General features: G+C 31.7%; 1 protein-coding gene across 1 annotated transcript; it reads right to left on the bottom strand.

Moving 5' to 3' along the window:
• Positions 1-7,814: 7,814 nt before the first annotated feature.
• On the bottom strand, positions 7,815-11,751 carry LOC113381312 (zinc finger BED domain-containing protein 5-like). Its single transcript, XM_026620263.1, has 2 exons — positions 11,235-11,751; positions 7,815-8,128 (listed from the first exon to the last, which is right to left on the bottom strand). Exons 1-2 carry the CDS (start codon positions 11,749-11,751, stop codon positions 7,815-7,817), a joined length of 831 nt encoding a protein of 276 aa, XP_026476048.1.
• Between the last annotated feature and the right edge of the window lie 6,209 nt (positions 11,752-17,960).

Here is a 17,960-nt window from a genome sequence, read left to right as displayed (position 1 = left end):
GTGAAAATCTACCGAGCCGTTTTCTTGTAATTAAATGTTGAAAAAAAGTGTTAAATTTTCGTCCACATTTAAGCTTATCCTACCGAACCGATTTTGAAAAATCAAAAACTGTTCGAAAGATATTATTAGGGAATGATGCTGATTAATTTTAGGTGAAAATCTACCGAGCCGTTTTCTTGTAATTAAATGTTGAAAAAAAGTGTTAAATTTTCGTCCACATTTAAGCTCATCCTACCGAACCGATTTTGAAAAATCAAAAACTGTTCGAAAGATATCATTTGAGAATGATGCTGATTAATTTTAGGTGAAAATCTACCGAGCCGTTTTCTTGTAAAAAATTTAAGCCTTTTTTCATGGAACTTTTTTTGGCGATATACATCATGATCTTATAGAACTTACTGTAATATTAGGCCTTACAACAAGTAGTTTAATTTTAAAAATTCGTCAAACTTTGCTAAAATTATTATCGTTTTTTTTTAAGTAGGATTGATGAAGTATATTATTTACACTTTTTTTTGATTAAGTCGATTATTTACACATATCGGGAAGTTCATGTAATTTGCCTCAAGGCTAAATACCAAACCAACTAGTTTCTTTAATTAATTAACCAAATCTCTTTATATCTTATATATAAAAATGGAGCTCTCTTTCAAATGTCCGAATAAAACTCGGAAACGGCTGAATCGATTTGGCCAGTCTTAGTCTTGAAAAATTCGTGCCAATCCAGAGAATGTCCAAAAGGTGAGAAATTATTTCAAATCCGCGTAGAAACTTTACATTTATAATTTGAAAATTTTTGTAGAAGCGTAATTTAAATAGAACAATGGACGGTGGCAATTTCGTGAAATGTCAAACGCTTTTGACAGATGATGTTCAAATTCGTTTAATAGGATGTTTTACGCGAATATTATTTATTTGTGATAAATTTGTAGTAAGTAGTTTTGTTTGTAGTTTTATTTATATACAAAAACGTTAGTAAACGGGCCCCAAGTGTTACTAGAGACTCAAAATATAAACTTTTTTGATATGTTAATATGAAAATGCATTTTTGGCATATTTTTCTCAAACACGGTGCTCTGAAAGATCTTATTTGTATAATTATATGCTCATTGGTATTTATAAAACATTTTCTAGGTTATATTATTTTTTATTTATGTTATTTAAATTCAGAACCTTTTGGTATCGATCAAATGGACCTTTTGTCGAATAACATTTTTCCAGTTATAATTTCCCAGAATTTATCGCAGAATAGATAGTAATATATGAAGGTCCGGGGTTAAAAAGGCCAACCACCGATTTGTCAAAAATCAGTAAAGTTAAGCATTGTTTAACAACAATATTTGAAAGTAGAGGAGAAAAGATGTATAGCCAGCTACCAGCTTGATTTGAAAACGGTAATCTTTGAAATGGGGGAGATAAACGGTAATCTTTGAGAATCCATAATAAAAGTCTTTTCTTCCTTTGGTAGTTTTTAAGCATTAGTTAAAAATGTAATTAATTTGTAAAATACCTTTAAAGCTATAATAAGGCTTTAAATCTTTTTGCCACCTGCCCGTTTCAAGTTACCCCGCCTACAGGGTAAAAAGGTCTAGATAACAAATTTTTGAAAGACGGCAAAAAAGCACATTTCTACAATGATGAAGCAGAAGGCAATTTATTGAACTCAGATAATTGTTCGTTTGATATGTGTTATTTGCTGTGATATAATTGTTATGGTTTTCACAATATAGTTTACATTTGCTCAAAGTCAAATTGGACCTTTGTGCCTCGCCCTGCTCTACATATATACTTTATATTAAATTTACTTTTTTTCACCGAAAATTTACTTTTTTTTACCTGCTTTTTGAAACTTTTCAAAAAGCAGGTAAAAAAAGAAATATTTTTTTGAATTTTAAATATTTATTTTCTATCTCTCCTCGCAAAAATTTGAAAATTTTGTATAAACTCAGTAGTATTATTTACAATTATACACAAAATCCAGAATCCAAAAACAATATGAAAAACTTGAAACGTAATCAATTAGTCGAAAGACCAAAAAAGACTTGGATGGTTTATACTGTTTCCTATAGAAAGTGTATAAATCTTCCAGTTTGATTGTATTGACAAAATATAGATAAACCAATGGGGTTTATTGTTTTTATAATACTTCATTGTATATAGCATTCAAACAACACATCCTTATACACTTAAAGTATTAATATTTTTGATTCTCTAGAAATCGTCTAGAATATACCTTATTTAGCAAAACAACGTTTGCCGGGTCAGCTAGTCTTATATATAAAAATGGAGCTGTCTTTCAAATGTCCGAATAAAACTCGAAAACGGCTGAATGGATTTGGCCAGTCTTAGTCTTGAAAAATTCGTGCCAATCCAGAGATTGTCCAAAAGGTGAGATAATATTTCAAATCTGCGTAGAAACTTTACATTTTTAATTTGAAAATTTTTGGTAAACAGCACTTGATTCAAAATGGCTTCCCATACAATATTATTCAAATGACAGATGTATCGAGTATCGCCTACTCACGTCAAATAGATGGTTGTCAAGTTGGAACAGATTATGTGTTATTCTTTTAATCTTAAAATTTAATTATTTATATATTTTAAATGTTAATAAGAATGCTCATTTTGATTTTATATGAGGTTTTTATTTAATTCTCAAGTGTTTGCTCACTGCCTATTTGTATTCTTTTATCAACAGCTTGAAATAATACTATTCTTATTGATTAATTATGAAAGAATAAATAAATAATTTTGTTTCAAACGCTGTGCTGTGCAAGTAGTTATTGGTTCAATGTGAATAATGTGTTACCAAAACATTTTATGAATTATATTATTATTGCATTTAGGTTATTCAAATTGAGATCCTAAATTTGGAATTCATCGAAGGGGACACCATAGACATTTCTGTCTAATCACTTATTGCAAGTTATAATAGGCAGCGATATGAATAAGGAAATTGGATTATAACACAGATAGTAATTTTAGAAATCATATTCATAAAGATCTTCGGAAACAAAGTTGTTTGAAAATTGCTCATAAAGCTCACATTATGTTATTTTACATCCACATAAGTACAGTTTAAATAGATATGGAAGTAATTTCGAATATATACAGTACAATCTATTTACAATACAAATTTTTCATAATACTATAAGAGGTTTTGTAGTTATATGGTCCATGACTTTTATATTTTTAGAGTTTGACAAATGTCACAGTTCATAGAAGAATGGAAAGTATCAGCAGTACAAACTTGCATTATATTGCATGATTTCATCATCCGAATAGGCTTACTAATGCATAGAAAGAAGATTTTCCAGCATTCCAATTTGCAATGAAAAAATTAAAATAGTTAAACAGGTCCCACATGATAATAATAGAATTTTTACAGAATTTTTCTTATGTTGTTTAGATACTAATGCTGTTATTCATTGGGTATTTTCTCAATTACTTCCCGAGCATACTATATAGTGGTCATGGTGATAACAAAGATACCACTAATTTGGATGCACAGTTGTAGAAAAGGAAAATCAAAATAAACACATTGAAATTTATCACAATATGTACTCATGTTGAAAATCTACATATGTTCAAGCAAGTTCATAAAGAAGAAATGTCCATTTTATATAGCTATATAACAATCGGGGTAAAGCGTTAAAATGGCTGTACGAATTGGGCCAGTCTTAGTTGCATAACTTTATATTCATTAGTATTTATAAAACATTTTCTAGATTATATGATTTTTTTATTTAGATTATTTAAATTAAAAACCTAAATTTGGAATCAATCAAAGGAGACATTTTGTCGAATAACTTATTCCCAGATATGACAGACCACTACTCAAATAAGAAGATTCGGTTGATAATATAACTTTGGAACACACATCTGTAAAAATGTGCATGCACATAATTACAAGTTCTCTGGAATAAAATATTTTGAAAATTGATTATAATGCTCGCATTCAATTAAATGTATGGACAGTTCTGAAGGAATTCCTTTCGAAAGATATGTCAAAATCCATGCATTTTAGACACAGTCAAGTATCATTCATATTGATATTGAAAAAGATGAAGAACTTCAACAATCATTGGATAATGCACTGTAAAATATAATTCACTAATGGTTATTTTCCATTAATTTTGAAGAATGAACTGGAAAAATTTTCTATGAATTTATCGAAGAATGGATAGTAATGTATGAAGATCTGGGGTTAATAAGAACCACCACCAATATCTAAAAAACCAGTAAAGTTTAGCATTGTTCAACAACAATATTTGAAAGTAGAGGGGAAAAGATGTATAACCAGCTATACCCTTGATTCTTATGACTTTGCTATCAGGAGATAAACGGTAATCTTTGAAAATCCATATTGAAAGTATTTCCTTTTGTTGTTAGTTTTTTGGGTTGTGAGCACTGTGATTTAGTTCACGAGACCTTAATATAAAATTTAACTATTTAATTGTTTTATAAAAGGTAATGTTAATTTTGAGTGAGATTCAACAGTTTTCTTTATATAACCACTTTAAAAACTTACATCTGTGTGGGGCAAAAATTACCAACTAAACATTGACCACGGCTAAAGATTAAACTAGTTGGTTTGGTATTTAGCCTTGAGGCAAGTTACATGAACTTCCCGATATGTGTAAATAATCGACTTAATAAAAAAAAAGTGTAAATAATATTCTTTATCAATCCTGCTTTGAAAAAAACGATAATAATTTTAGCAAACTTTGACGAATTTGTAAAATTAAACTACTTGTCGTAAGGCCATAATATTACAGTAAGTTCTATAAGACCATGATGTATATCGCCAAAAAAAGTGCCATGAAAATCGGCTTAAATTTTTTTTCAACAATAAATTACAAGAAAACGGCTCGGTAGATTTTCACCTAAAATTAATCAGCATCATTCCCAAATGATATCTTTCGAACAGTTTTTGATTTTTTAAAATCGGTTCGGTAGGATGAGCTTAAATGTCGACGAAAATTTAACACTTTTTTTCAACAGTTAATTACAAGAAAACGGCTCGGTAGATTTTCACCTAAAATTTATCAGCATCATTCCCAAATGATATCTTTCGAACAGTTTTTGATTGTTTAAAATCGGTTCGGTAGGATGAGCTTAAATGTCGACGAAAATTTAACACTTTTTTTTAACAGTTAATTGCAAGAAAACGGCTCGGTAGATTTTCACCTAAAATTTATCAGCATCATTCCCAAATGATATCTTTCGAACAGTTTTTGATTGTTTAAAATCGGTTCGGTAGGATGAGCTTAAATGTCGACGAAAATTTAACACTTTTTTTCAACAGTTAATTACAAGAAAACGGCTCGGTAGATTTTCACCTAAAATTAATCAGTATCATTCCCAACTAATATCTTTCGAACAGTTTTTGATTTTTTAAAATCGTTCGGTAGGATGAGCTTAAATGTCGACGAAAAGTTTTTTTCAAATTACAAAGAAACGGCTTGGCAGATCGTTGCACAAAACTGACAAACGATAGTCCTCATCGAAATACATCAAATGGCTTTTAAATTTCTAAAATCGGTTCAGGCGTTTTTGAGAAAACGTCGATCAAAAGTCTTATTTTGACAAATGCCAAAAAGACCATACTGCTTTTTGCAAACTTTGACGAATTTTTAAAGCTGAACCAGTCATCGTAGGGCCGTAATATTTTAGTATGATCTAGAAGACTATGGTATCTATCGTCAAAAAATAATCATAAAAATCGTCGAATTTTTTTTTTTTTAAACTTTATTACAAGAAAACGGCCCGGCCGATCTCTACCAAAAACTAATCAGCACGATTCCCAACCAATATCTTTCGAACGGTTTTTGAATTTTCAAAATTGATTCAGAATTGCGGGCTAAAACGTAGACGAAAATTTTTTCACTTTTCTGCCATTTATAAAGAAACGGCTTGGCCGATCGTCGCACAAAACTGACAAACAATAGTTCTCGTCGAGATACATCGAATGGCTTTTAAATTTTTGAAATCGACCCAGCCGTTTTCGAGAAAACGTCGATTTACGGCAAAAAATCTGTTCACATACACACACACACACACACACACATACTTTTTCCAAATTTGATCTCATTCGATTCAGAATGGCTTGAAACGTCGAGAAAACATAAAATTAGCGAATCGGATTTTTTGATGAAAACATAAACTTCTCCTTCGGGAAGTTAATTATTATCTTGAGCTCTAGGAAGCTCCATTCCTACATCATTTGTGTCACTATTACTCGATAAAATCGTGTGTTTTCTGAAAATAGTTGGTACTAAAATAGTTAATCTGCTAGAATCGATCAAGATGGCTATAATGAAGTGAATTCTAGATGGAATGTGAATTACTTTAATTCTGGTGGAAATGGCGCTCATTAAACCATATGATTTATAAGAAAAAAACTTCGTATATGCTTCTTATTTGCATGATAGCTCACTCATTTTACACGCAAAAAACTTGTAACAGCACTCATTTTAAAGCTTATGTTAGCACTATAAAACCCAATTTCACCGAAATGCATAAAGGGCTTTAAATACAACAATTGAATCTTAAATGAAATAAAAAACGACTTTGCTCTTTCAAATCTTGCTTAATATTTTTCGTAGAACCCTTTATGTAATACAGATTTATTAAGATTTTTATTGACATTATTTTGTTTATTACATGATTTTCGTTAAAATGTATATTTTAGGACATATTTGCAAGAAAACGAAGAAGAACGCCAAAAATATATGAATCTTTAGTCGCCAGTAACTTGAAAAGTATTAGTTTTTCTTGAAAAACTATAGAAGACATTTTTTTCTTATAATTAGTTCTTCTATTGATTTCCGACGTTATTTTGAAAAAATGTAATTACACATTTGAGAAGGGGTGTCATCCCCCCGGGGGGTAATGGCGCAACATTACATATTGCTCTCGTCAAATATTTCAACTATATTGTTGGAAACACTTATTTCATCGTCGGTCCACTCTACTTTCAGAGTCGAACAATATTTATGTACTCGGTGGCGTCCTTGTTTTAAATTATCTTTTGAAAATATATTTAAATTTACTGTACACCGAAGTCATATTAAAAACAAATATTTAAAAAAATAGGTAACTACTTACTTGCATAATCTATAATGATAACTGGATAGTGTTTCCAATTTTTGGATGGACTTTTTAAATTCTCGAGCCATTTACGCATTTTCTTGTATTCGAATGGCTTAGGAAAACATGTAAAATTTTGACTTTCTTCGTGGAATAACCACGAGGATGGTACAACCATAACAGGAGATTCTCGCTCCGCTGCGAGTTTCTGACTCCTCCTTCTTTGGGATCTGCTTTGTCCCTTGGCGTTTGCGACATTTTGTGACCGTGTGCCCGATGTTGCCGCAAAAAGAGCAGATTTTCCGTCTTTCCACCGGATTGCTTTCTTCCTTTTCTGCCTCGAAAATGTTAACTTCTACGTCATGAGCACTTTGAAGCAGGTCATCGAACGTATTAATCGTTGTCCGTGGGGTGCGTTTACGGAATCGCATATGCATTAGTCCAGCGGTTTCCAACCTTTTTTTCCTTGCGCCCCCCTCTTGAAAGAAAAAAATATTACGCCCCCCCCTAATTTCTTTAACAATTTAATTTAAATATACTTAATTAAAATTATGATTTATTCAATCTCGTACCAAATAATGCACAATATACATACATACAAAAATAAACATACAAAAATATACATACAAACATAACTATTGATTATAAGAAAAAATAATTTTAAATTTAATAAAAACAAATGATATAATATTTCACACATCATTAAAAAATTAATGCGACGGTTAAGCTTGTTTTTTAGCACAAATTTTCTCAAATCGCGGCTCCATTGTAGAAATCGCTGTTCTCAGTTCCTTTTTTATCACTAAACGAGATCGGTACTTTGTTTTTAATACTGCTACTGCAGAAAAACCAGTTTCACATAAGCAGGATGTCACAAATGGTAATAAAATTTCTAAAGCTTTATTTGTCAAAGTTGGAAAATCTTTTACTTGTAACCAATCCTTTACTTGTAACCAAAACTTAACAATATTCTTTTCGTATTGAAACATCTGCTTCAATGTGCTATCACTAGATAAATCAATTATCATTTCCTGCTCTGCCGTTAAAAGACTATAATCATAATATTTATCAATAACAAATGGATTTCTAATCCATTCGTATTTGGACATATCTAGATCTTTAAAGTAATGCCCAAATTGGTTCCTTCATATGATTGATAATAAGATCTTTACTTGCTTCTATTTCATCAGTAACACATGTAGTTTTAAAAGAGGGAAATATATCAAGGTTATTACTTTTCATACTAGCTATCCACAGTTCTATTTTTTTTTCATAAACGCCGTAATCTTGTCCTTTTGAACAAAAGCATGAATTTGAGATCCTTGCATTGATTTATTTAAATCACTTAGTCTTTTAAAAATGTCAACTAGATACGCAAATTTTGCGAGAAACTTCGTGTCATAAAATACATCTGCTTCATCTCTTTTATTATCAGCAAGAAAAATGGCAGTTTTTTTTTTGAGCTCAAACACCCTTTGAAGTACTTCAGCACGAGAAAGCTAACGTGCTTCACAATAATAAAGTAGTGCTTTGTATTCTGAGCCCATGTCATCACACAATGTTCCAAAAAGCCTTTCTCTTAATGGACTATTTTTGATAAAATTAACAACTTTTATTAACTTCCCGTAGGGTAAGTTATAGTAATCGTCCAAAAATCGAAATCAAAAATTTTTACATTTCTCGACGTTTTGAAGGTTTCTGAACATTTTGGCATACTTCAGAAAAAATGGATGTGTGTGTGTGTGTGTGTGTGTGTGTTTTGTATGTCCGCGTTTTTTCGTCCACGTTTTCGGGCGCACTGATCAACCGATTTGAATGGTTTAAAAAACATTCGATTTCTGTTGATAGGGAGATGTGCTGATTAGTTTTTGGCAAAGGCAGGTCCAGCCGTTACGGAGATATGGAGCAAAGAGTGCAAAAAATAGAAAGCGAGTTTTTGAGAGAACGGATCAACCGATTTGAATGGTTTAAAAAACATTCGATTCCTATTGATAGGGAGATGTGCTGATTAGTTTTTGGCAAAGGTAGGGCCAGAGGTTTCGGAGATACAGAGCTAAATGTTAAAAAAATGGCTGTTTTTGAGAGAACTAAGCGTCCGATTTAAATGATTCAAAGAACTTTCTGCTTCTTTCAACAATATAATTGATTTTGGAAAAAAAAATTTTTTGTTTCTAATTTTTTTTTCAAAAAATTTTTTTTGTAATTTTGGATTAAAAATTCAAAAAATCACCCAGGCTAAGCACAGTCTAAGCGCCACTCTGGTAGAAATGTTTACGCAAGTGCGTTTAGACTGTTTATGTACTGGAGCACTTTTACAATTTTGTGAAAATTATTGAAAAATGTGAAAATGCCGCCAAGCTGAGCACAGTATAAGTGAAAATGTCGCACAGATTTATTTGCAAATGCGTTTAGACTGTGACTATGCGGGAGCACTTTTTCAATTTTGTGTAAATTTGGCAACTATTTTTTTTTGAAATTTAATTCGAAATGAAATGACGATTGTTAATGTTATGGAGATGATAAATTGATTTATTTATAATTAACTTCTCGTAGAGCAAGTTATAGTAATCGCAAAATCGTTTTTTTTTATATCTTTACGTTTTAAAACCTTCTGAACATTTTGGCATGCCTTAGAAAAAATTGATGTTTGTGTGTGTGTATGTGCGTGTGTGTGTGTGCGTGTATGTGTGTGTGTTCGGATACAAATTTTTGTCGACGATTTCGGTTACACAGATGAAGCGATTTAACTAATTCAAAAAATATTCGATTTGTATTGATAAGAAGACGTGCTGATTAGTCTTTAGCGAAGACAGGCCTAGCCGTTCCGAAGATACGGGGCAAAAAGTGCCAAAAACGGTAACTCAGTTTTTAAGAGAACGGAGCGTCCGATTTGTATAATTCAAAAACATTTTACTTGCATTATCAAGATGAAGATTTGATCAAATTTTCATGATAATAGGTCTAGCGGTTTCGGAGATCTAGTAAAAAAAATTTAAAAAAAAATAACATTTGGCGGTCAACAATAATCATTAGACATTAGACATATGCACATCAAATTATGAGATATTTTATAGAGATTTTAACAATAAGTATACATTTTGTTAAGGGGGGCGATACATGTAATCGCCTTAATTTTTACCATTTTTTGAGGACTTTTTAAACTGGGAAGGAATGACTGAATCTTTTTGAACTTTTTTAAGGTTATTTATTATATATTAAAATACACAAAAAAAATTTTTTTTTAATTTTTTTTTTTAAATGGCTGCCGTAAAAATAAATCTGCCAAGACCCTCTCGGAAAACGCCATCAATTTGCGGGCGTTCTCACTTTTCGTACGGTGATCCGAAATCAAAAACAATAGTTTGTACGTGTTCATAAAACATATATCTTCTAGTTAAACCAAAAAAAAATTGAAAAAGTCACAAAATCGTAAATTGGCACACCTCAGAAAAAAAAAGTTCGATTTTTCACCTTTTTTTCAATGGTTTTTTTTGGTAAAAGGGTTAATTTTTGAATTTTTTTTGGAATGTTTGAGGTTTAACTAGAAGCTATTACTGTAAAGTAGATGTGTGCAAAATTTCATTGGAATCGGTTGAGAACTTTTTGAGTTATCCCGCCCGCAAATTTCAAAAATGTCGTTTTGAGAAAAACGCGTTTAAAGTTTTGACATAGAAACAGATAAGAGTACAATAGCACTCAAGCGTCGAGTTGAGGCGTGGCACTTAAATGAGTTTATATTGTATAAATAATGATAATTTTGTTTTGAATATTTACAGGCATATTTTTGAGATGTTATTGTAACGATTTATGAAAGAAAAAAAAATCGATTTTTTTTCTTGTTACATGTATCGCCCCCCTTAACACTCCTATGGGTTCCGTACCCATATTATTTATGATATTTAGTCTCTATGCATTAAAGCAGTACGATTGCTTTGAAAAAAGGTTCAGAATTTCCAAAATATTTCAAAATAAATTTTTCAACAAAAAGTAAGTTTTTGTCAAAAATTCATATAGTTCCTCAAAAATCTATTTTTTCAGAGTAAATTTTTTTCAAAAATGTTAATCTTTTCAAAAAAAAAAAAAAAATTTTGGTACGGGAAGTTCCAGCAATTTGCCTTAAGGCACGATGCCATGCGCCCCACTAGTTATAATTTCAAATACTTCAAGTAATTCTTCACCCATATTTCTTGCAACAAAAGATTGCCTATAAATCATACAATGCGTCCAAACTGCACGAGGAGCCACTTTTCGAACTGGGGCCTGCAGACCAGCATTTTTTCCTGCCATAGATGGAGCTCCATCAGTGCACAGTCCAACACAGTTCTCCCATAAAATACCATTTGCAATAAAAAAGTTATCAATCATGTTAAAAACTTCACTCGCCGTAGCTTTGCCTTCAATTGCCCTTACAGAATAACAACAACAGAATAACAACTCTTCTCTAATATCATTTTCGATAACATATCTTATATATGTTATTAAGTGTGCATCCTTAGCAACATCGGTATCCTCATCTACTTGCAACGCGAAAGAAGATAATTTAATTTTTTCTATCAACTGATCGCAAAGATCATCAGATATATCTGATATTCGTCTTGCCACCGTATTATCTGCCAGCGTAATGCTTTTAATTTGATCAGCATATGATTCACCAAACATCGTAGCTATCTGGCTGCTAGTAGCTGCTGGTAGTACTAAAGTTTCTCCTATTGAATGGGTTTTTTTGCATTTAGCAATTCTATACGAAACTTTGTATGACGCAAGTAACGCTTTTGTGATATAGACAAAGCTTTTGAAAACGATTATTTCTGTTTATTTAAGTTATCTAATTTTCTTTGGAAAAATTCTTTTGTTTTGCCAACATGATCGGCGTGCACTTTTTCCAGATGTCGTTTTAATTTATTTGGTTTCATGCTATCTGAGGCCAAAGTATTCATACACAGCAAACACATTGGTCGTTCTTGACCATTAATGATCTTATACGTAAATCCCATTGGATCAGATTTTCTATGTTTAGTTTTACTATTTTGTGAAGAAACATTTCCATTATTTTCACCACCCTCTTCTTCTGCTTCATTAAATTTTCTTTTCAACCCAGTGACGAATTTATCCATTACAAACGGTTTTTATAACAAATCAAAGAAAATCACTTTTAAACTACTTTTCACAATAATTCCTGGCTAATAATGTGCTAAAACTAAAGCTATAAATTTTAACTCGATAATAATTTAGAAATGATTTTTTCTATATATCAACGCGTGTATCTCCAGCACAACTAATGAACTAATTCGATTTATAGATAATAGAAAAAATGGATGCTTTTGTTTATTTACTTAAGTTAGTCTCGAGTAAGCACGTGAATATTCGATATGATCCGAGTGATTATCTTTTGTTTATAGGCCTACAGCTCACTCGGTTATAAACGCAAAAACGAAATATTTTGAATGCATCAAAAGTATAGTATATTCATGCTGTTACATTTGTCCTGACAAAATTGCAGCGAAAATTGTAGATTACTTGCATGTATTTTGCTGATTTGTTTTTGACACTTACTCAGCATTTAAAAACAATATTTTTGAAAGAGCTTTGCGGCCCCCAGGGGGGCGCGCCCCACAGCTTACAAACCGCTGCATTAGCCCGTAGAGCATGTCTATCTGCATATCTGTGGAGATATCGTAGGGCAACTGCGTCAGTCTATATAGACGCTGTGCGGGGGTTTACTTAAAGCAAACGACATTCTTATTTCTTTACTTTTTCGGGAATCCGTGTTCCATTGAACCTGGCCGTGTACCTGGCAAAGCTGCCCGTCACCAAGTCCGTCCGTATGCTCGATTGTGCGCTTATCACTCACATCAGTCGCTGAAACATTACTTCTGACATGGTAACTGCCATTTTTCCGTTTCTGGCTCCACGTTGGGCGCCAGTTTGTAATAGGGTGGGGTTAGAATAAATGAAATTATCACAATTTTTCAACAACCGTTACTTTATTTATGGGTATGTAGGTTACAGAACTCGGAAAAATATGTATACAGTCACTAAATCAACTACGCGTAAACAAGGAGTAAAATTGATAAAGTCGAAGTTACTTTATCGCACTAAGAGTTTACACAGTTTTTCTTATTCATGCGTCCGCACTGAATATCACAAAGTACGAAAGAAAATTATTAAATGCAACTACACTTAATAACTTTAAAATCGTTTGTTAAACTTGCTAATCGCGCGGGCGCAAAGCTCATAACAAGTTTCTTAAGATATTAGGGCAAACGCGACTAAACACTTTTTGACAAATTTCTTAACTTTGTATGGCCTTAAATGCTAATTGGGCTTCCCCTACTACTGTAGTGGGGTTGATTTCTTGGCGCGGGTGATGGTTCCGAAGCTTCCCCTGGCCCTTCCGATAGTTCTCTCGCGTTGTCTCGGAGATCATCGTCGGTTCATCTCGCCAAAATCTTCAGGGGATGAGATGGTCATTGGTCTATGATGAACTCATCTCGCTGAGGTCATCAGTAATTGGCTATGATGCATTTCTCTTCCGATGACGTAGAATGTGTAAATATTATTGTCTTCCTCACACCCTCGCTGATTCACAGGGCATAAGTCCTGTATATCATCCTACTATCTTTTATCTTTCTTTTACTTAGATTGACTCATAGGGTTAAGATGTTATCTTCTCCCTTAGTCGGATAGTGCAGATTACACAACTCTTTCATATCTTTCTAACTTTACGCTAGGTCGTACGCTCTGAGGTCATAACGGCACTATGCGTAGTTTGTTATCGAGCGCCCCAGGATTCTCCGTCCTTGTCGCGCTTATGCCAGAGCGTATGCTGCATCATACTTTCACGCGAGACCCTTCGTTCGTCGTTGTGTGTGTAACTTTCTCTTGGTGACGTCATTGGTATTTTCGTGCGTTGTTAGCAATAATATTTGCGTACAGCAAATTGTACATGCATGAAAAATATTAATTACTATATGACCAATAGTTGTTTATTAAATATAGAATGTTACAATATATATCTTATATATAAAAATGGAGCTGTCTTTCAAATGTCCGAATAAAACTCGAAAACGGCTGAATCGATTTGGCCAGTCTTAGTCTTGAAAAATTCGTGCCAATCCAGAGATTGCCCAAAAGGTGAGATAATATTTCAAATCCGCGTAGAAACTTTACATTTTTAATTTGAAAATTTTTGGTAAACAGCACTTGATTCAAAATGGCTTCCCACACAATATTATTCAAATGACAGATGTATCGAGTATCGCCTACTCATGTCAAAAAGATGGTTGTCAAGTTGGAACAGATTATGTGTTATTCTTTTAATTTTAAAATTTAATTATTTATATATTTTTAAATGTTAATAAGAATGCTTATTTTGATTTTATATGAGGTTTTTATTTAATTCTCAAGTGTTTGCTCACTGCCTATTTGTATTTTTTATCAACAGCTTGAAATAATACTATTATTATTGATTGATTAAGGCTTGCTTATGAAAAAATAAATAAATAAATTTGTTTCAAACGCTGTGCTGTGCAAGTACTTATTGGTTTAATGTGAATAATGTGTTACCATAACATTTTCTGAATTATATTATTATTGCATATAGGTTATTCAAATTGAGATCCTAAATTTGGAATTCATCGAAGGGGACACCATAAACAGCGATATGAATAAGAAAATTGAATTATAACACAGATAGTAATTTTAGAAATCATATTCATAAAAATCTCAATTATGTATACATACAAGTTCTTCGGAAACAAAGTTGCTTGAAAATTGCTTATGAAGATCGCATTATGACATGTGACATCAACATAAGTGCAGTGCAATTAGATAGGGAAGTAATCATTACAAATATTTACAGTACAATCTATTTACAATACAAATTTTTCATTACAATTGTGAATAATGTGTTACCAAAGCATTTTATGAATTATATTATTATAGCATTTAGGTTATTCAAATTGAAATCCTAAATTTGGAATTCATCGATGGGGCCTCCATAGACATTTCTGTCTAATCACTTATTGCAAGTTATAATAGACAGCAATATGAATAAGAAAATTGGATTATAATACAGATAGTAATCTTCGGAATTTACAGATCTTCGGAAACAAAGTTGTTTGAAAATTGCTTAGTATCAGCAGTACGATCTTGCATTATATTACATGATTTTATCATCCAAATAGGTCGTGCACAGAAAAAAGTTTTTTTAGCATTCCAATTTGCAATAAAAAAAATTGAAATATTTTAACAGATCCCACATACAGAATTTTCTTTATTTTGTTCAGATACTAATGCTGTTATTGATCGGGTCTTTTTCCAATTACTTCCCGAACATACTATATACAAGTCATGGTGATAACAAAGATGCCACTAATTTGGATACACGGTTGCAAAAAAGGAAAATCAAAATAAACACATTGAAATTTATCACAATATGTACTCATGTTGGAAATGTACATATGTTCAATCAAATTCATAAAGGAGAAATGTTCAATTTATATAGCTATATAACAATTCGGGGTAAAACGTTAACATGGCTGTACGGATTGGGCTCAGTCTTAGTTGCATAATTTTATATTTATTAGTATTTATAAAATATTTTCTAGATTATATTTTTATTTTATTTAGATTATTTAAATCAAAAACCTAAATTTGGAATCGACTAAAGTGGAAATTTTGTTGAATAACTTATTCCCAGATATAACAGACCACTACTCAAATAAGAAAATTCGGTTGATAATATTACTTTGGAACACACATCTTTAAAAATGTCAATGCACATAATTACAAGTTCTCTGGAATAAAATATTTTGAAAATTGATTATAATTTGATTGATTATAATTGATTTAATTGATTTGGGTGCTAGAACAAGTATAGCAGAAAATGAGTACAATTCTGAAGGTATTCCTTTCAAAAGATAGACACAGTCAGGTATCGTTCATGTTTTATTGAATCACTCTACAAATTGAAAAAGATGAAGAACTTCAACAATCATTGGATAATGCAATGTAAAATATAATTTAATAATCGTTATTTTCCACTAATTTTGAAGAATAAACTGGAAAATTTTTCTATGAATTTATCGAAGAATGGATAGTAATATATGAAGATCTGGGGTTAATAAGATTCACCACCAATATCTTAAAAATTAGTAAAGTTTAGCATTGTTCAACAACAATATTTGAAAGTAGAGGAGAAAAGATGTATAACCAGCTATAACCTTGATTCTTATAACTTTGCTATCAGGAGATAAACGGTAATCTTTGAAAATCCATAACAAAAGTATTTCCTTTTGTTGTTAGTTTTTGGGTTGTGAGCACTGTGATTTAGTTCACGAGACCTTAATGTAAATTTTAACTATTTAATTGTTTTATAAAATGTAATGTTAATTTTGAGTGAGATTCAACACTTTGAAAACTTACATCTGTGTGGGGCAAAAATGACCAACTGAACATTGACCACGGATAAAGATTAAAAAAGACTTTGATTGAATTATTCCATATTTTTATAGAAAGTGTATAAAACTTCCAGTTTGATTGTATAACAAAATATGGTCAAACGAATATTGTTATTATGAATTATATAATTTATTATTATACAAGTAGACTTTGAAGTTTGTTGTGTTTATAATACCTCATTGTCTGTACCATTCAAACTATACATCCTACCAACTCCTAAAATAAAGTATTCTTTTTTTATTCTTTAGAAGTTGCTTAGAAATACCTAACTTAGCAAAACAACGTTTGCCGGGTCAGCTAGTATATATATATATATATAATATATATATATAAATAATAAATTTACTCTAGTATTATTTAATTAATAAATCACCTTATTACTTCTTCACAAATATATTTCATAATCATTCACCAAGTTAACACCACGCCGAAATGTACAACACTCAACAAGTTACCGCCAGACACCGATTCGCACACAGGAGATACACACTATATAATTTATTGATATATGATTTGGCCAATTCGTTATCGTCGTATGCTCTGATAGAAAATTGTTAAGGCCATGCCACATCAATTGATGTATTAAACTAATTGCGATTTCTTTTTGTTCGGATTCATCAATTCGAGAGTTTTTCCGAAATTTCTGCCATTTTCATTTCTCGAGATTTTTCCTGTTCTATTTATTCATTGTTTGTAGAAGTTTGTCTGTCAACTGGTCTCGTTTTTGTTTCCTTACGACGAAACGAGGTCGTCGGCATTTCATCAATCTGCTCGAAATTAAAATACATTATATACATATACAGTGCCGGCTTTAGGGTAGGGCGAGTTGGGCGACCGCCCTGGGCGCCGGCAAAAAGGGGCGCCGCATGCGCCCCCGGCTGATGCTCATAGTTCGAGGTCTGCTTAGTCGTAAATTTCCTAAATTAAGCGGTTTTTTTTGTCTATTGTCAAAAACACATTGTTTATTTCTTAAAAAAAGCTAGCCTTATTGTAGCAAAGCGTAACAAACTCAGCTCATTCGCCACTTGGCCAGTCACTCGAAATGGCAAAATTCATTAATCACATAAATACTAGTGGCCCAGTGCAAAAACACATTGATAATTATCCGAAAAATGATACAGGCGACATTTTCTAATTCACACAAAAATTCTTGCAAACAATGAAACAATTCAGCGCCGTGGTTAATTTACTCCGTTTCTAAGGATCGAGTTTAGTGTTGTGTGTAGACTATTTGATAGTAGCTCACGTGAACTTAGTATCTGAAGGGTATAACAACTGGAAATATTGTCTGAAATATTAAAAAATAATATGAAAATAGCACTTTTCATAAAAACTTTTAACTTTTGGATTGGTGAAGCTGAACTACGATTAAAAATAGGAAAAACAATAGACTGCCAAGAGCAACA

This window comes from Ctenocephalides felis, unplaced genomic scaffold (genome assembly GCF_003426905.1).
Source record: "Ctenocephalides felis isolate EL2017-DRISC unplaced genomic scaffold, ASM342690v1 CF-g0.4_SCAFFOLD_02801, whole genome shotgun sequence".
In the NCBI taxonomy this organism is placed as follows: domain Eukaryota; kingdom Metazoa; phylum Arthropoda; class Insecta; order Siphonaptera; family Pulicidae; genus Ctenocephalides; species Ctenocephalides felis.
This window is presented reverse-complemented; position numbering and strand designations above follow the sequence as displayed.

Bases quoted from the DNA above. Each gene is read 5' to 3' on its own strand.
- LOC113381312 (XM_026620263.1), bottom strand. From the start codon at position 11,751: ATGTTTGGTGAATCATATGCTGATCAAATTAAAAGCATTACGCTGGCA. The intron at 8,129-11,234 runs GTGGGGCGCATG...TTTTAACGGCAG, and splicing joins AGTATTTGAAATTATAACTA to AGCAGGAAATGATAATTGAT.